The sequence below is a fragment of the Psittacula echo genome (genome assembly GCF_963264785.1).
Source record: "Psittacula echo genome assembly, chromosome: 6".
In the NCBI taxonomy this organism is placed as follows: Eukaryota; Metazoa; Chordata; class Aves; order Psittaciformes; family Psittacidae; genus Psittacula; species Psittacula echo.
Genome location: NC_137743.1, coordinates 79,193,709 through 79,213,586, shown reverse-complemented (window position 1 = coordinate 79,213,586; position 19,878 = coordinate 79,193,709). Strand labels below are relative to the sequence as shown.

Here is a 19,878-nt window from a genome sequence, read left to right as displayed (position 1 = left end):
TGAAGTTGGGGTAGCTTAAAAATAAAAAGCAATAAAACCAAACCACTTTGTACGAGAGCAATGCTCTCATACACACATCCGTTTGGTGCCATGAACTCTTGAGGGTTTTCTCGCCAAAGGCAGTAATTACCACTGCCAATTGATTGAAATACTAACATGTAAAAATCTAGTGTGCTTTGAAAAAAGCCAGTTCCTCATTCTAATGCACTCTCCTTTCATTACAAAGACGCCTCCTGCTACACAACACTTTCCTAAATAAAAAGTCCACCTGAAACGAGCAGCATTAAATTTTATGGTTATGTGGCAGTGATACACCAAGATCTATAAAGAGTGTCTTGCAGAAAGGCAGAGGTCTATTAATCTATTTTAGATTAATATTTTATATAGTTTTCATTTTACTCATCTTTCAATTACTGTATTCACGGTATCTATCATTCCTTTAAAAAAGATAAATGGTGCTTCCCAACAGCAGTCAGCCACCAGAGGGAATCCCAGGTTTTCAGCTTTCACCCTGTTCCCAACAAGCCCTTTGGCATCTGATCCAGCAAGAAATCAAAAGAAAGAAAGGTCAGGAAAAAAGAGGCTTATCTGAAACTACACAAAATTCTTGCCCAAAAACTTACCTGCTGTATTATCATCCAGTAAAGAATACTGTAATGATTAAAGAGACTGAAAACAACCTCTCCACCTTCACAGTATGGTACTCAGCATGGCACTTTATACAAATACCCTGGGTCTGCAAATTCTCTGCATGCAGATATAAACGACTAACAGAATACTTGCTGGAAGAGGGCATCTAAAGAGGAATTCACCTAATGATACTAGATCCATAGAACATTACACAGTTTTCATTTCCACAAAGGTATGGTCTGTCCCTAGAGACAGAACCCCAGAATCCCAGACTGGTTTGTGTTGGAAGGGACCTTAAAGCTCATCCAGTTCCACAGGCAGGGACCCCTTCCACAAGAGCAGCTTGCTCCAAGCCCCTGTGTCCAACCTGGCCTTGAACACTGCCAGGGATGGGGCAGCCACAGCTTCTCTGGGCACCCTGTGCCAGCGCCTCACCTCACCACCCTTGTAGTAAATAGGATACATTCCTCTTCACCAACAACTCGTGCACTTTATATTTTAGTGCATAAAAAAAGCAGGAAAAGGGAGTGATTTTCCAGGGAACTCCAGCACGCACATCTTTGTTTTGGCAAGGGGAATGGGTTGTTCTCTGCAAAGTAAGCACAACAGGATAAGAGTCCAGCCCCTTCTGACAACGATTTCAGAAGAAATCCAGAGCTACACTACAAGGAAATGTCAGCAACGTCAGAGGCTTGGTGCCGCTGGAAGCCACATGACCAAACCATCCCACAAGTCTCCATCTGGATTTATTGCCTATTTTTCATAGATAAGAATGTAATGCTTGGAAAAGTGTTTCTCTCTACTTCACAGTCAGCTCACAGTTTAACCTGTGAAACTCTTTGCCACCAGTGAGTACTGAGGCCAAAATGAGAGACCCACCAGCACTAGCACAGTGCATCCAACAAGAGCCTCGAAAGCCTACTGAAGAGACCAGAGGCCCTGGAGAGAGTTAAGCATTACGCTCCAGCTGCTAGTAAAGATCTATTTAAGAAGAGTTAGGACTGAGGCACAATTTCCAGCCTCCTCTACAAGGTTAAAGAAGGGAAATCCAAAACACTTGCAGTTTAGCAGTGCTACATACCACACTCAGGCATAGGGACAACTTCAGTGTGTTCAGTACGTGGCTGTCACTACGCAGCTCCATCTGAGGTCTAGCACTTAGATCAACTTCCTCATAAAAGCAAGCACATTTTTTGGGGCGAGAAATCAAATTAAGATCATTTCCTGCTCTTACAGTAATACAGCACAGTTTGAAATGGAAATACATCCCACATGGAAGAAAAATTCTTACAATCGGCAGCACTGACACAGGACAGTATCTACAAAAACTAGAATTTAAAGAAAAAGAAGTAAAAGTACTGCAGTCAGCATAACCCCTCCTGCACTCCCCATCTTACCAGGCTGATCGGCTGGGCTGGGACAGGCAGTAACACAGAGTTCCTGCTTGTTTTTCCAGTGAGAGCCACCATAACACTAGCTATTAGCAATAAGCCTTCAATACGCAGGGAGAAAACACGGCTGAAATTTGTCAGGTCTAAAGTGGATTTGTCAGCAGTATCCTTGCTCAGGAATGAGTGCTATGCCAAACGTCATTGCTCAAACAAACTTATCAGTCTCTTTGCTCCAGCAGAGCCTTACCCTGGAGGGGCTGAAGGCACATCCACACTGTCAGGGGATGGGCTAGGCTACAAGCCTACCATAAATCATGTAAGCATAGGGGAGAGAAGGCAAAGCTTGAGCATGCTGATAAATGCTTCCGTGAGAGTTGTTACTGTCTTCCTTTTTATTTCTCTTGAGAACATGATCAACTTCTTCAAATGGAAAAAGCTGTTTTGTTCAGAAAGTCTTCAGATAAATACTACTACATTCTGAGTCTATTTGAGATGTATAAATACTTGTTTTTCACTGGTAGTTTATTTAATTTCAAGTAAGAAAAATTACAGCAAATCCTATTAAAAAGCCCATCTCAGCCTAAACATGCCAGGCTCAAGATTTACCTCGGTCTCTACAGATGGGCCTGATTTGCTCTGTTAAGACATGGCAGTATAATGCTTCAACGTTAAACCACACATTTGCATACCTGCGGTAACTGAAAGGAGGGCAGACAGTAATTACTAGGGGAGATAACTGGGAAAATGTTAAAGACAAATAACGAAACAACAGACTTCATGCAGATATAGTGAATTCTTGAAAATACAAAGACCAATAGATATTCGCATACTGTGTTTATGCATCTTCCTGGCTTTTGTTGTATCACAAGCATGGGAACACAGCCTGACAAAGCTATGCACAGCAGGCAAACTACTGTCACTTTCTGCTCACTGTTTGATGAACAGTGGTAGAAGGGGAAAAAAAAAAGAGACAAACTTTAAGGGCTGCAGGGAGAAGATAATGTATGCTTAAATTTAGCAAGTTACACTGAATCATTCTCTACTCTCAATATAATCATATTCTCATTATAATCAGTCTTGGCAAGAGTTCAGTTTTGCTTTTCTTCCTAATACTGTCCATAATCGTAAGAAAATCCTATTTAACTTCAGTGGTAAGCACCCACGATTACAGTACATGGATTTTGTAAACTATCACACTCTCAGGAGGCATAAGCATGCTGGAAACTCAGCTTTTCAACCCAACAAATATTCCCCTTTCTACTTCACCAGCAATTTAAAATGTAAACTTGCAGTCAAATCTTTACATGGGTTAATGTCAGAAGGTACATAAAGCAGAATCAAGACAGCATATGCCTTGATACATTAAGGCAGGAAGACCACCATATCCTGGGTTGCACCCCCAGAGCATGAGCAACAAGTCAGGGAGGCAATTCACACCCCCCCTGCAGTCCTGATCCAGCTCTGGGGCAGCAGCACAAGAGGGACGTGGAGCTGTTGGAGCGAGGCCAGAGGAGGTCATGGAGATGCTGCGAGGGCTGGAGCAGCTCTGCTCTGGAGCCAGGCTGAGAGAGCTGGGCTGGGGCAGCCTGGAGAAGAGAAGGCTCCTGAAGGGGAGACCTGAGAGCAGCTCCAGTGCCTAAAGGGGCTGCAGGAAACCTGGAGAGGGGCTTGGGACAAGGGCCTGTAGGGACAGGCCAAGGGGAATGGCTTTAACCTGCCCGAGGGGAGACTGAGATGAGCTCTTAGGCAGAAGCTCTTCCCTGTGAGGGTGCTGAGGCGCTGGCACAGGGTGCCCAGAGAAGCTGTGGCTGCCCCATCCCTGGCAGTGTTCAAGGCCAGGTTGGACACAGGGGTTTGGAGCAAGCTGCTCTAATGGAAGGTGTCCCTTTGAGGTTGGAACTGGATAAGCTTTAAGGTCCCTTCCAATGCAAACAGTTCTATAATTCTATGATTCAGTTATGGGAGTTAGCAATATTAAAACAGTTTTAATGTAGACTACTGATATAGCCAAGAACAGACACTCTTTTTACTCTCATAAGTTATCACCATTATTCAAGGAGATGTTTATTCTTCCTGTAGGAAGTCCAAGCAGGTGACATCTCATAACTGTATGAGTGGAAGTAATATACTGCTAAGCCCACTGAGAAGACAGGGCTGTATTTCAGCATCTTGATTGCCAAGAACAGTGCACAACTGAAAATATTATCAAAACACCTTGAAACCTCTGTTAGTAAAAGGCAAGGTGACTCCTTACTGTGAGTTACACGAAACAGCACTCTGTTTAATACACAAAAAAAGAAAAAGGAGGGAGAGTGGGAAATCACAGGGTGCTGCTGCCTTGATCCCATGTACGATTTAGAGCTTTAAAGAGCAATGTCACACCATTGACAAGGCTTCTACTATCTTCCATTAGAAGCAAAGCTCCTGCAGTGGTGCCTTTTAGACCCACTATGGCATTAACTCTCAGCCCATCTTCAAGGCCAGGGAAATAACAGAAGGACTTCACATCCTTCAATAAGCCACTGATTGAAGATAAATAAACAAAAGTACGTGTTATCTCCCTGCAGAACAGCTTCTGCCCAGCTCCTCTCCAGCACCAAACCATCTCGAGCCGCTTGCATACAAGCAGCCTCAAGTGTAAGCAGAGAACTACAAACCAGGAAACCCCCTCTAGTACCCAAGGAGGGGCAAGCTGCACTTTGTGGCTACTGTAAGCAACTGGCAACAGTGACTCACACTGCACGCAAAATACAACTAACGGAAGCCAAGATCAGTGTATTGGTATCCAATACCACTGAACAAATGGAATATCCTATCTGGTAAAAACCAGGGGGGAAAAGTCAGAAGAGGCTGGACAAGACTTTGGTATTTCAGCCTTCTTCAGCTACAACTCCTTAGGAGTTCATGATGCTCTCGACATGCCAGGTACACATAATCCTGCTAGCACTCCACCATACTAAAGGCTCTACAAGGCCTGGTAATCTACAGCCCGACAAATATGTTCAAATCCAATCACTGGGCAGCCCTGCAGCAACACATCACCAAAATACTGCTCAACACAGAGAAACTGAACTACTTGAATGCTGCAGCAAGATTTAGGGTTTCCTCATTTTAACAACCAAAGGAGATGTGGCACTAGCATCAACACCACAGACTTTTCACAATACCTTTGCTGAGGTGGTTTATGCCCAACTTAGAAAAAAAAAGAAATAGCAGTCATATGAGTCCAAAGTGTACTTTCTGTTGTAAAACCATGTGTATCTGCATAGAAAATACTTTGGTTTTCTAATTTTTCATCTGATTTACCCCTTCTTTGTCTTAATGATTGCTCAGAAGGTCCAATTAATACCATAAGAAACTATATCACGAGAGAACTTCCTGTATGAAAAAAAGACCCTGAAGAACAGAGGAATTAAACACTTTAGTGACAAAGAAAAATAGAGGAGCTCACCACTGGACTGGCCCGAGCAGAGCTGGCTCTTGAGGATGCCCGAGATCCTGACCCAAGGTAGCAACTGTACTCAGAAGGCTGCGCAGGAAACCAAGAACAGCAAGCAGAGAAAAAGAGAAAAGCATCAGAATTGGGAAAGGAAATGAGAGAGGACTTAGAGCTTTACATCTGAAGTTAATTACGAAACTGGTTGCATGCAGCTGGACAAAGGAATAGCAGTGAAAGTCAGAGACCAGACACGTCAACTGCTCATTTGAAAATTAAAGCAAGTAGTAATTCCAGCTGACAGACCAACAGAGCTTTGATTCAATTCTTAGAGTGACAGAATACAAATAATTTATTTATGTGTGTTAAAATACCAGTCAAAAGTAAACAACTCTCAGTCTCTATACAAAAGGCTCCACTCCTTTTCAAGAGCTCTGAGGTTCTCTGGTTAGCCTTCTTCCCGTGTTTCCAACATTATGCACGTACTAAATGAATCTGTGCTCCACAGGCCAAAGCATGAAACATCCATCAACGTGGTGATTAAAGTAAAAACTGAGACCATCTCAGAGACTGAGTATCTCTCCTGCTTTTCCAGAACCTGCAGTCCTCATCTCCTGCCAAAGAGAGTACTTTAGTCCTTCTTAAAAGCAAACATCTAAGCAGCGAAGCAGAACAGACAGGGCTGACTTATTGCTGAGAAGGAGGAAGAATGTATCTACACTGTTTTATTTCCAGAGGTTATAATGCAGTGGAAGAGAGAAGGGAAATGAAAGTTTCAAGCATCAGGGAAACAGAACTAAAACTTATTCTGGAAATGCATGTTAGGATTATTCCCTTTATTTTCACAGGTTTCAGAGCAGCTTCACACTCAATCTTGTATTTAGATATACTTCACAGAAAGATACATAAGCATATATAAAAGGGAGTACTGAAGTTCATTCAGAACAGACAAGAATTAAACTTTAGCTGTTTAGCAAACATGGTATTTTCCTTATTGCTACTACAAGGAAATTGTGAACACAGGCTTTGTGAAGAGGCATGTCAGTCTGCCACATTTCATGGGCAAAAGCTTGTACTGACTCAAGGGCAGAGGCAGTTCAGGGACATGAACAAGCATGAGGAACAGTTCTCCTCAGCTGCTCAGCTTATGCTGCTAATAACCTTTATCAGTTGATTTCATAGGCACTTAAGACTGTTTCTTAGGTACAAAACCACTGCAATCTAAGGAATTACCTACTTCCAAGATGCACGTACTCTGCTGTTAAGGTTTCTTCTATTAAATTACCTGGCCACTACAGGAATCCCCTGGACTTCTTGTCTGCAGAGACAGCCAGATCTTCACCAAGCTACTGGAGGACTGTTTCAGCATTGTTAGTTATGCTAACAAAGTTGCACAGTATTAAATGAAAATTAAGCTCAGAGTACTAATAAATGATAAGAGGGTAAGCTGGAAATAACCCCAGCTACAGTGCAACTATAAGCTTAGTTACTAAGCACAAAGCATTACTTTCCAAGGCATATAGCCCTTAGTAAGCCCCTCAAGCAGGGCAGAACGTGATCAAGCCATGTCCTCAGATGTCTTACATGAAGTGACACTGGCTTCATGTGCCTGAGCTACTGAGCTCAGCCTCAGAGATGACAATATGCAGAATTTGGAACTATGCTGCACACAATTTACAACTATTTTCAATCACAGCTACTTCGATTCCTAAATTAAAAGCAAAAAGCACTGAAGTAAACACTTAGATTTTGTTTTTGGGGTTAAGTAGTTCTAGAACAGAAGCCTTGCACCATCACCAGTGTTTTGTGTTTAATATAGCAAGGATGTAGAATAACCTCAAAACACATGACGGGTAAAAAGTATTAACTGCTGATGAGCCTTACTTTAATGTTCCACAGGACTGATTTATTCTATAGTTGCTTATTGCAGGGCAGAACATGGAAGCAAGGGTCACTTGCTCAGCTGGCTGAGACCAAGCAAGGCTGGTTTTACCCTCTTCCCCTGCATTCACCTGTCATCTGCTCATCCAAGATCATTCTTTGGGGACAGCACCCAAATGGCACTCCATGTTAAAAGTGCTATGAGGTTCAGAGACACTAAAATAACTACAGATACCCCCCATAATTGTGAAAAGGCTATTCCCTTTGAGGCAAAAATCTCGTACTTCAACTCTCAACATGCAACCATGCAAAAGAAAGTGGAAAGGCTGGATTATACACAGACTTCCAATACCCATAGCACAGGGTGGGATGGGGAGGGAAGAAAGGGAACCAGCACCAGTGTTTTATTCAGTGTTCCTTGCTCAAGCCATTAACAGTGGCTGAAAGACTTATAAACAGCATTCGTTTTGGAGCCCCCTGGTAATGATTCCTGCCAAGAGCAGAACTGTATCATCTGGACCTCTGAGAGACTTCCCTCAAACAGAAAGAGACATCCCATAAAAACCAAGGGCTCAGCACAGCCTTGTGGTAAATTCACTGGACTGCAAGCTGCCACAACGGTCCAAGCATGTAACCAGGGATGAATGTTCCAGAGGAGCCAGATGAAAACCAGGTACAACCGCGACACAAAACCCTGAAGCTCAACAGCCACAGCAGCAAGACGCACAGCCCAGTTATGGCGTCACTGTGACCGCAAGAGGATGGCATCACCCTGTAAAGGCTAACAAGTGCTCAGTAAACATTCCTGAAAGTGTTTCCCTCTCCAAGCTAACAAAATTGTCACTTCTGAGATTAAACTGACATCAGTGCTTTGTCCTGAGGCTTTTTTCTCTTAAGGGGTCAGGTGGTGGCTTTTTGTTCGTTGGGGTTTTTCTGTTTTGGGGTTCTGGTTGGGGTTTTTTCGCTACTCAGTGAAGGAGACCAGAGTGTAAGCAGTGTGCCCACAGAACTACCCAGGCAGATACAACAGCAGATGCACTGCCAGGCGCGAATGACAGAGGCCCCACCTGAGAAGAGATGATGCCATTTTCTGCCTTCTAATCCATAAACCAAGTCCTGCAGCCCGGCTTTCATGAAAGGAAACAATTCCTACTGCCATTCCTTGTACTGTTGCTGTCCGTAATTGACAGAGCCCTCCACTCACAGCAGCGTGCATTCTGAAAACAGTGAGTTGCCCAAGACCTCACTTAGAGAATATACATCCAGAACACCCCAAACCCAAGTCAAGCCAGCCGTGTGTTCACACGAGTCCTTCACTTCCCGGCAGCAGGAAGTGCTGAGAGAAGGGAGTGGTTTTTAATCTGTATTTTCAGAAGCAGATTTAAGCCTCAGCGAAGGAAGGGACTCCACGTACCACCTTGTCAAAGTGTTCCATCTGCAAACAAAGTGTGAAGCAGAGATGAACACACTTGCTGTAGTGGGGCAAGTGCCTACTGCTGGGTTCTGTCAGTGCGAGCCAGAGCATCACAACAACAGATAAATCCTTACTTTTTATTTCATGGAAGCACATGGGAATGGTGCTTATCCTTTTGCCTACAGCAGCAGGTTATGGATCTCACACAGTCCATCTTAAGCACTGCTCAGCCCGGAAAAGGCTGTGCTCTGGTACACACAGGTTACTGGGGGACAGAGACAAGACAACAGGGAAATGCAGAAAATATCTTACAGCATGAGAACTAGAGGCACTATACCGACGACTCCCACTGTAAACGCTCTCATCATACACAGAAGCCTACAATTAAAAGACAGAGTCAGAACAGGACTGGCAGACCTCGTTTCTGGTTTCAGTCTGGAGAATGACATACGCACAAGGTGCAGCACAAAGGAATGAGCAGTATGTGCAAGGACAGGGACGTCTCCTGTATGCAACCACAAGCAACATGCAAGTGAAGATCTAACATGACCTGAAGACGTGAGCTGGAAAATGCCACGAGGCACGTGCAAAATCTGACACACACCCCCCCCAGTCCACCACACGGTCATGCATTTCTAACCTTTCTCCCAGCCAACAGTTCAACAGCTTATGGTGCCTACCAACAAAACAGCTACATCAATTCTTAAACTGTTCAAGCCTGTTTAACCTCCATTTGTGGTGCTGGCCATATCGGGGAAACAAACACCTGGTGAACATCACCTACCAGCCAGTTTACTAAATTAATAAAAGGGGAGGAAGATGCATGTTTTAAGACTGGCTCCAGTTTAGCATATGAATGTACAGCTCAGGAAACACAGGGGCAGTAGGAAACTCTACCTTTAAGCTCTGAGAAAAAAAAATAATAATAATCTGAGAAGTTATTTTGAAAGTTTAAACAAGAAAAGTGAAATCCGGGTACAAAGTTGTTTTGAATAGATTCTTGTTAGTTGTTACACAACAGAAAGAATTGATGTTGCCTCTATCCTGCACGCTGTAGCTAAGACCCCAAAACAAAGACCACTGTCTCCCATCCAGAGAGAAGCCCATGGCAGCATCACAAGCCCATGAGCAGTGGTTATGATTGGACTTCATGTATGACCTTTTCAAAGTGCTTTATCTGTAAACCAAGTGCAAGGCAGAGATGAATACCCTTGCGCCTTGTTTTATTCCAAGAGGAATAAAAGGAAGGATCAGCAAATCCAGGTCTGTACAAACAGCATTGCCCACGTGCATTCAGATGGATCGAACACCAGAGTGTCAAATAAATGAACCCAACAGGAACTACTGAGGTAAGAGACAACATATGCATGGCTTAAGGGGAGTGGCTTTGGTGTTTGGGTTTCCAGTATCAGTACAACAAACCCTGTAACTTCTGGCTGGGGCATCGCTGCACAGCAAGGAGGGCTGAGGAAGACAAGCACAAAACTTATTTTGCATAGAAAATGAAACAAAAACAGGCACCTACAGCAGAATAAGGCATTTTGATGAGATCAGGATTAGTAAACTGCAACAGAAGGAAACCCAGTATAAAGAATATTAGTAATCTGTGCCATAAAAGCATTAGATCACAACTCCCAAAGACTAAATACCAAGCAGACACGTGCATTTCCCACAGGACAGGAGGACACGAGAGTATGCAAAAGCAAATCAGCATAATTTAAGTTTAGGTCGTTAAAAGTTGTTATTGTCTCACACACATTTGTGTATAGCAGCCAGAAAGGGTGCTCCTCCTCACCTCAACCAAAGCCAGAAAAAGAGCTACATACAAAGACAGAAATGTTTTAGGACACACATTTCAAGTGCTTCACACAGCTGTAAGACCACCTCTCGCCTGCTTCATTATTCAACAACAACGCAGAGAAAACTCAAACAATTCCAAACGAAATTATGAGTACTTCAGTCAGAGCACCACAGAAGAAATGACTTTGCTGTTAGTAACCACCATGCACAAGATGCAGCAATTAAGCTCATCTGTATCTGACATAATTAGGTGCAAAAGGTACTCTAGCAGTGGTCCCCAGCCCACAGCCCGCAGGTAACATCGTGCTGCAAGTCACCCCCCTCCTCCACATCTGCAGTGGCCATGTGCTGGTGCTGCCCATCAGGCAGCACAGGCTGCGGACCACTGCTCAAGCACTGCTTCGCTAGCACCAGCCTGGCTGAGCTCTGATCCACACGCAGAGGACAATCCAACCTCCTGGGTCATTCTGAAGCTTCAGTGATTTTCTTCTAGCAGTCTGTGAATTACTTGCTTGCAATTTCATTTTATGCAGACTGGATTGTCTTAAGCTTGCTAGAGTGACAAGGTGAGCAGAGAAGTTGCCTCAACTAGAATAGAGAACCTCAGTTAATTAAGTTCTCCCTTATTTTTCCAGACCAACTGAGGCCAAAAAGCAAACAAAGTAACTGGAGGAAAGGGAGGAGCAGCAAAGGAAAACTAATTGTGCTCATTTTAAAACAGCTTTCCATTACTCATTCCAATCTTTAAAAGTCTGGTTTAGTTTTGGTGTTTTGCTCCCCTTTTTTGATTGGCTGGTTTTGAGGACTGCAGGTGTTTTACTAAAAGACCTTCAGAGACAATTGGTCCAAATTCAGTCCTAATTACAAGAGGTTGTTATTCTCCAAATGAAGTCAGAACAACACGTCCAGGCCAGGTAAAGCCAGGGGAAACAGACCCAGTTTCCATTTTGGGATGAAGGTTGAGATGTGGAAGCATAGCCGCTGTTGTGGAGCCCCAGATCAGAGTAGTACGATGCCTGTGTTAATAACAAAAACAGAGAAACCACAACCAAACCTTGAGAACTCAGCTTCATTATGTGACAGACTTTCTAAATTCCTTCAAATGAGAAGCAAAAAGTAAAGTAGGTGATTACAAATGGCAAGGATTCAAAGTGGTCACAGAGGCAAACAGAATGAGGTAAATGCACTACAGATATGAGGGTGTGTGAAACTCGTGTACCCCTTCCATTCATAAGGCAGAGATAAAAAGGCCTTTCCTCTAGCATCCCCTCCACAAAACACCAATTTGGTTTACCTTCCACTGAAAAGGCTCCAGATCCTCACGTTCTCTCCTCCTCCCTTATTGCTATAACCCAGTGAGAGACCCATGAGGGACATGCTTTTTAAGGGACTTCAGGAGCATGTATGCAGCTCATACACCTAAGTTTCATCCTAACTCTAGTAAAGTGAAGCTGGAGAGACACTTTTTGCAAGGGCCTGTAGGGCCAGGCCAAGGGGAATGGCTTTAACGTGACAGAGGAGAGACTGAGATGAGCTCTTAGGCAGAAGCTCTTCCCTGTGAGGGTGCTGAGGCGCTGGCACAGGGTGCCCAGAGAAGCTGTGGCTGCCCCATCCCTGGCAGTGTTCAAGGCCAGGTTGGACACAGGGGCTTGGAGCAACCTGCTCTAGCGGAAGGTGTCCCTGCTCGTGGCAGGGGTTGGTCAGTGGAGACTGTCACAGACAATGCATGGCAGTAGGACATTCCCCTTGTCCTGTCCCTGCAGGCCCTTGTCCCAAGCCCCTCTCCAGGTTTCCTGTAGCCCCTTTAGGCACTGGAGCTGCTCTAAGGTCCCCCCAGAGCCTTTTCTTCTCCGGCTGAACAAAGCATTTGTTTTTACTTTTTTCAATAAAATACCTAACACATCATGCTCTCAGGGATTCGAGAGAACCCAAATAACACAGGCACACTGGGAACACTTTGCATCTTCCCTATTTTCAGAAGAACTGCAGCCTAGAAGCACATCTAAAACGTGATGAAATAGTTACTCTGCCGTGCCAGCGACAGATGCAGCCCTGAGCTAAGCAGGCAGGGTTCAATGCCGCAGCAGGAAGGCGCACTTAGGAGCGAGCACAAGCTGCCACAGCCAGTGTGCAGGGCCAGGGAGGAAACACCACCTCCTTGCATGCCCACCCTCATGAAATGACTTATGTACTCGCTCAGTCCCCTCTGACTGGCTCTGCTATAGTACGCGAGCTGCAAAGGTGTTTTCAAAGCCTCCCAGGCACTGTTTAAGATTCATTTTCCCATGGGCACGCTGGTGGGAATGGTTGGTTGGCCTGAAAGATCTCTCCATACCTCTCTGCTCTTTGCTATGCTCCAGAGCTCTCCTTTTACAGCTGTTCTCAAACACTCCCCTTCTTCAGTCGTTTCTTATGGGGGTCTAGACAACCAGGATACTCTGCTTTCAGTAGTCAGCTATTACTCAATCTTCTTACAAGACCTTACTAATCTTTGCATCATCCCCATAAACTGTGTAAGGGTTAACTCCCATTTACAAAGGAGGGAAATCTGTGGCAAATTACTTGTTTGCTCTTAACACGATGGACTTCCAGCACTGCAGGCAAACAGATTTGTGGATAAAACACAACAGTTACAGATATTGTGAGGTAAATAAATCATTGTCCAAACTCAAAAATAATAATTAATAAAAGCCTGACTCTTTTTTTTTCCTGAACGTCCATAAAATAAGACTTTCACTGCAAAGAAACCAGAACACACTGAACTCAGCTTAAAGAAATTACATTCACTCCCACGTAGAGAGCTTGTAAGCAGCACATGGACTACCCTAGGCACATGGTGCTATTCCTATTTAAGGAATCAGCCTGTGGTATTTATTGCAAGTACCCTGTGCAAAGGCTCTTCTCCATGTGGACAAGGCTCCATCCTGCGCCTTAAAACTGGATGCCTACTTTGAAACAATTTAAAGCAGACTCATAGCTTCTCTGTGGACCTTCCTAACAAATTTTCATCCTCTTGGTTTTTCACTGTCACCTTGACCATCTCTAAGGTTAGGCTTGGGAGAGAGCGTTCCTAAAGGTAAATCCCAGCCAGACTGGCAACAATTGGTTTGAGTTTCAGCTATTATTCTAAGTTACCCCCAAACTTCCTTCCCCCTTCTGAGTTATGATTAAGCTAAATTATGCTTAGTTACAAAACTACAGAGAGCAAACGTCGCCACATTGATGCTCCACATAGACTAAACCTCCATGCTGCAAACCCTAATACAGAGATGATTTTAAACTATTTAAACAGAAACCAAACAACTTCTTTTCCCTGGATGACTTTCTTACAGATGCTTTGCTCTTCCTGCAGTACTCAGAGCTCTGGAGTATATCATTAAAGAGTAAGAACATCATTTATCAGACGTACTACATAATCAAGTTCCTTGAACTTGGCAAACAGTTCAGCAAGAGTGGAAACAACAGGACATACCATTTTCTTAACAGTTTAAGCAACAGTATTTCATTGTTTCTTACCCACAGATGCAAGCATAAAACTATATGGAAGCAACAATTTAAAATGGACATGAAACGTAAGGTCCCATTTCAGTACTTATACAAGAGCCTGCTTAACTTCATGCTTCTCACTGATGTCTCTCTCATGTTTAGCATGTATTGCTCAAATACTTAGCTAAATGGAGCCTTAAAAGTAGTTTATTTTTCCCCTAAACACAGAGCTTTAGCCTGCATACCACTGCATTTCTTTAGAAGTCTTCATAGCATACAGATCAACAGGCTCTGAGCTTTTGTCTGCCTTTGCTAAAATAAAGGCAGGGAAAAGAAACCCTAACAGGTACTCTGTCTGCTCCCCAGAGGCTCTGCTTGGGGCAATCCCATTAAATAATGTGCACAAACCCCAATATGTAACACAGCAGGACAATGAATTGCTATAATTGACACAAAACACTTGTTCTGGAACAGAGGGGAACATTGTGACCCACATACACACAATGGACTTAATTATTAAGCTTTCTTTGACGGGAGTATTTCTAGAAACAGAAGTACATCAACCTAAGTTAGTTAAGTAGTAACACTTGAGCCAGCTGTTCACCTCTGTGGGAGTTTCCAGAAACTCTGGGATACAGGTTACAAAGGAAAAAAAGCATTTAGTTAAGCAAACTTAACAGGCATTTGGGAAAAATTCAATATCCAAAGGCCATTTTACATATCCAGATCTCAAGAGGCTAAATTCTACATGAAGCTCTGGAGTTTTCAGTGTTAGAGCACAACATGAACATGTACAACACGTTGGAGAACAGGCGTTCTGTTGTCCAGCACATGGAAGTCCTCCGTGCTGGGTGCCCCCAGCCTATTCCTTGTCACAACTGAACTTGTTCTCCACTTTGTTTCCAAGTTAAGCAGTTCTGGCTTCCAAATCCTGCTGGTACCAGGCTGGGAGAGTTCTCTTCCCGCTCCTGGCCTGATTTATTTTCCCAGACAGCTCGTTGCTGCACCTCAGTGTCTGCCAAACTGCAAACCCCACAACGTGCAAAACAGGAAAAACCTGTTCCACCACAGAAAAGAATTTGCTAATTAGCTTTAATCCCATCAAACAGAGCAATTGATTCTTATAGCGATATAAATAACTTACTAACCCTGCTAGGCTTTCTACTCTGGGATGATCCATACACATCGTCCTCATAACCATTGGTCTGTTATTGAAAGAAAGGAAAAGTGGGAAAAGAAAGGAGAGAAAACATTTGATACACACCCAAAGGGGCATTTTCAGCACAAGTCATCAGATACGAAAAGCAAAGGTAGAGACAGAACGTTTCACAGGTACACCAGGAACAGGAGAAGTGCAGGATTAGGTCATGATTTCAAACATGAGGACAGGAACATTTCTGTGTCTGTCACTACCCATATACCAGCCAAAAATGTCAAGGATACACTTGCTTGCTTTTTCTGACCCCTTCTTTCCCCTGTTAAGAAACACTTTCGCCTCCCCTATTACTACTATAGCACCCTGTGTCTTCAAATGAAGGCAACGCAGGATAAAAACAGGGAACACCAGGAATGAGAGACTACAACAAACAAATTTGTCACTGCAGTTACTTCTCTGACAGCCAAGCAACCAAAAAAAGCAGCACAATGTAGCAGAAGAATGAATTCTGAGTCTATATTTGGGAAATTCAGCTTAGCAAATATGCAATGCTGTATGAAATATCATCTTTTTACCTTTCCCCAATTACATCAAAATTAAACCCAGACAGTGGCCATCTGCCACCTCCCAGTGTGTGATGGTCCAAAGAGGAATGAGAGGTGTCAGTCGGTCCAGCTGTCCTCCCTCGTGCTCAATAGCCTGCCCTGTTGTCATTAAGATGTTTTGTCTCAAAGAGCTAAAAACAAGAACAACCCTTTCAGAGGCCAGGCAAGATGCTCGCTTCTGGGTCAGGAATAAAACAAAACAAGCCCTACGATGAAGATTTTAGTCTGGAAAATTGATGTTTAAGAGAAGAGGATAAAGCCAAGTCACCTCAATCAAAACCATTAGAAGCTCAGGTTTCTCAAGCAAGTCACTCTTCTGGCATCATTTTCACAAGGTCTGGTTTAGCATTAAGAATGAGGAAGCACCTTGTGTATTTGGGGTGGGGGTTTAGTGGAAATTTAATTAGAATTTCTATTGAAATTAATTTTTTAAGTCCAAGTTCTAATGCATTCCTAAAATGAAAATCCACTAAACCCAATCTGAGTCCATTTCCAAGCAAAGTATTTATCACATACTACTCAGTGTAATTAGAAACCATTTAGACCCAAGCTGGTAAAGCAACATCTGGGAACAGCCTAGACTCTCTACTAACTGCAATGCTATCCCTATAAACAGAAGGTTAGCATCCAGTTTCTTTTCTGAAGAAGAATGGAGCTGAAATCCTGCTGCAGCCTCCTCACACAGTTTGGCTTCAACCCCGTTTTTACTATTTTTCAGGCTTCCCAAATTCTCCCAACACTCTTCCTGCTGAAGAATGGGCAAAACCTTCAGCACCTGAAGCTCCTTTCCATCAGCAGTATTTTTATTCCAATCACGTATAAAACTGCCTTCATGCCCTGTACTTGCACAACTAGGCAATACACACTCCTGTAGAACTGCTTTCCCCATTAAAAGCAGACGATGCTGACTTAGATGGGAGCAGACCAGATGTGATCCTTTCCAACTCTGTCTTGTTTTCTACCGGAGTTATTTTTCAACTGTGCATTTCTGCTACAACAACTAGATCTTGCCCCAGGTTTCATTTGATGTCATGTGCAGACACACCAAGAGCCTTACAGTCAAGCTACAGTCACATTCAGTGCTTTCCCTTTATGTCCTTAATTAACCTGCTTAGGGAAATTAAGTTGAATTAACATGATTCATTTTCCACAAACGGTTTATCACTTTGTATTTCAGGCCCTTCTAGAGCATTTGTTTAATTGCCCTGTATCATTCAGATTTCAAGCAGAAGCCCCATAGCTCAGGTCATTTTCCCTGTCACTATCACCCATCCTGTCCAGGAACCTCTCCAGCACATACTTTTGAAGGCGAATGCTCCAGGCAGCTCTTGAAGAGCAGGGTCAGTTTTACCAGACCTCACTGACCTTTGTCCTGTGCTACACTAACATGCTAAGCACCCGACCATAACCTCAATGAAAAGTACAACAAATACAATTGTATACTGGGGAGGCTAAAATATTCAGATTTTACTTGTTCTCCCTTCACATGCAACTGACCCCATTCTTTTATGTCGTTTCCTCTTGCAGTAGTACACCACTTTGCTCTCTCTCATGTACTCCTTCCCTCCCTGGAATTACTCCCTGTGGGATTCACCTAAAACCCTGACTATGTGAAAGCACATTATGTATTACCTTCCACCCAGGTCTGGCTTTGCAGACCTCTAAGTAGTGCCTATTTGTACATCAATACTATGCACAATCCCAGATTGGTCTGGGTTGGAAGGGACCTTAAAGCTCACCCAGCTCCAACCCCTGTCACGGGCAGGGACCCCTTCCACTGGAGCAGCTTGCTCCAAGCCCCTGTGTCCAACCTGGCCTTGAACACTGCCAGGGATGGGGCAGCCACAGCTTCTCTGGGCACTCTGGGCCAGCGCCTCAGCACCCTCACAGGGAAGAGCTTCTGCCTAAGAGCTCATCTCAATCTCCCCTCTGGCAGGTTAAAGCCATTCCTCCTTGTCCTGTCCCTACATGCACTTGTAAAGTGCCTTTAGGAACTACCTTTATGAAAAGACTGCAGCCTTCACTACATATATTCTATCAGTATTACCTATTTCTGTGTAATGTTAAGTTAGGTTTTGAACTTTTCAAGATGTTCTTACTGTACAACACTGACATGTTTGCATTATACCACATTTTGCAATTAAGTGATGTATTCTCACAGACCCAGCAAGTTTTGATAATTACACTGTATCCTTGACATTAGGCTGGTGAACTCTTACAGTCAAGATACTTGCATATATTCTCTGTCCTATCACAGTAGTTTTCTATGCAAAAACCTCTCCAAGACAATTATTTGAGATACATACTGCTTTGGAGTAGTTCTTCTTTTTGGTCCTCTCATTCTCTACTCCAGCCTGCAGTGAGATTAAGAATGCAGGATGAAAAGCATTTATGAGTTTATGTGCACCCATCCATAGCCACGCATGCACGTTACCATGCAAAAACATCAGTCCATTTTTGCTGCAGCTCTACACAACACGGGTCAGTAAGCACACGGGGGGGGGGAATCAAACCTCATTCTTTAATAACTGGTCATTTGACTTTGTTGTTAAAAGTGATAACAGCACTCTTTAAATTTAGTAGCCACAGTTAAAATCATTCATGCTTGCTAGGCTAAGTCAATTAAAAGAGCTACCAGCTGTCTACACTTAACTACATCTATACATCCATGCAAAGTCCCAGTGTGTTTCAACCATTTCTGTATATAGGTCACTCACAAATAGATACATTGCATTCTGTAATGGAAATAGCACAGGGAATGGAGGAGGGTGAGAAAGCTAGAGAGTTGGTAACACTGCTCTGTGCAGTCTGCTTTCTGCAGAAGTGGAGATGCCTCTATCTCAACACAGCGCTGGCACAAGACAGCACTGCTAACAGTACAAGGAAATGTTCTTAAACTGAGCTTAAAGTCCCAATTGTCATTCCCCCCTCTATGCCCTTTCTGTTCTTCCAAGAGTCAGCTTTATCTGAGCGTGTTCAATACAAATACCTGCTCTTGTCTTACCTATGGAGTTTGATTTTTTTTATCCTCTAAATCCAGGGTATCAGCTTGACACACAAGCTGCAGCTCTGGTAGGCAGCATATTTGTCCTGTCACCTTTGCTAGATCTATTCAGAGTGAGCCTGTGAAAGTTTTATTCCTTTCCAGATTTATGCTGAAATAAAACCAGACAGACTATGTTCAAAGCCAGGCTGGACAGGGCTTGGAGCAACCTGGTCTAGTGGAAGGTGTCCAGTGCCCATGGGGGTGAGAATGGGATGAGCTTTACGGCCCCTTCCAATCTAAACCAGTCTGTGAATTCTAGACCTGGCCAAGCAATGAACAGATTGTTACAGAGAAAGTCTGCTAGGGAAAATAAAAGCTATTCTGCTCTGTCCTATTGCAACTACCTCGCTTAGATCTCTTTAAGCCTTCAGTGCTTTTCATGTGAACTGCATCAGAGCAGTAGGAGAGGGAAGTAGCATCTTTACATCACCGACCACAAACTACTTCAGGATTATTTTAGATCACCCCTTATCTTACATCAACCACCACAACTGATGTTAGTTTCTTATTCAGGATTAGTTTTTAACACACACTGCAACTGGCAGAGTATTCTCACCACTGGATAGGTGTTGGCATGTTCCACATGAGACTGTAAAGGTATGAAAGAAAAAAAATGAGAATACAAAGGAAAACACTGAATAAGTCATGGCAATCAAAAGAACCTCCCCCAGAAAACAGGCACAGAGATGTATATCCCAACTAAGAACTTTGGTAATACAAAATTTCTTGTAGAAAGCCAGAAGTCAGAAACTTTGGTGCAAACCAAACAAGGAAATGCACAAACTCCACCACGATTAATAACACACCAATATTTCATGCTGGATGGTCTCAGATTAGGGGCAGCCAGCTGAGAACTGGGAGAACAAGGACATCTGGCACAGAAGAGAGAATAGAGGGGCTTGAGTGTCTCATACACGCAGCGGATGATGTTAACCGAGCTTCCCTAGGAACAACTGTGGGATAAAGCACCAAGCTTGCAGAACTTCTTGAACAAGAGGCAGGCCACTCTCCATGGGTTCAGGACGAGCCATGG

The 19,878-nt window shown here is 43.5% G+C and overlaps 1 protein-coding gene across 1 annotated transcript in view; it reads right to left on the bottom strand.

Moving 5' to 3' along the window:
• LRRFIP1 (LRR binding FLII interacting protein 1) overlaps window positions 1-19,878 on the bottom strand; it is a 111,549-nt gene that overhangs the window by 25,694 nt on the left and 65,977 nt on the right. Inside the window, exons 7-10 of the mRNA XM_080622057.1 lie at window positions 15,187-15,243; window positions 11,488-11,568; window positions 9,065-9,130; window positions 5,473-5,550 (exon numbers count right to left, since the gene is read on the bottom strand). Coding sequence (XP_080478183.1) covers window positions 5,473-5,550; window positions 9,065-9,130; window positions 11,488-11,568; window positions 15,187-15,243 — 282 coding nt within the window. The remainder of the gene's footprint in view (window positions 1-5,472; window positions 5,551-9,064; window positions 9,131-11,487; window positions 11,569-15,186; window positions 15,244-19,878) is intronic.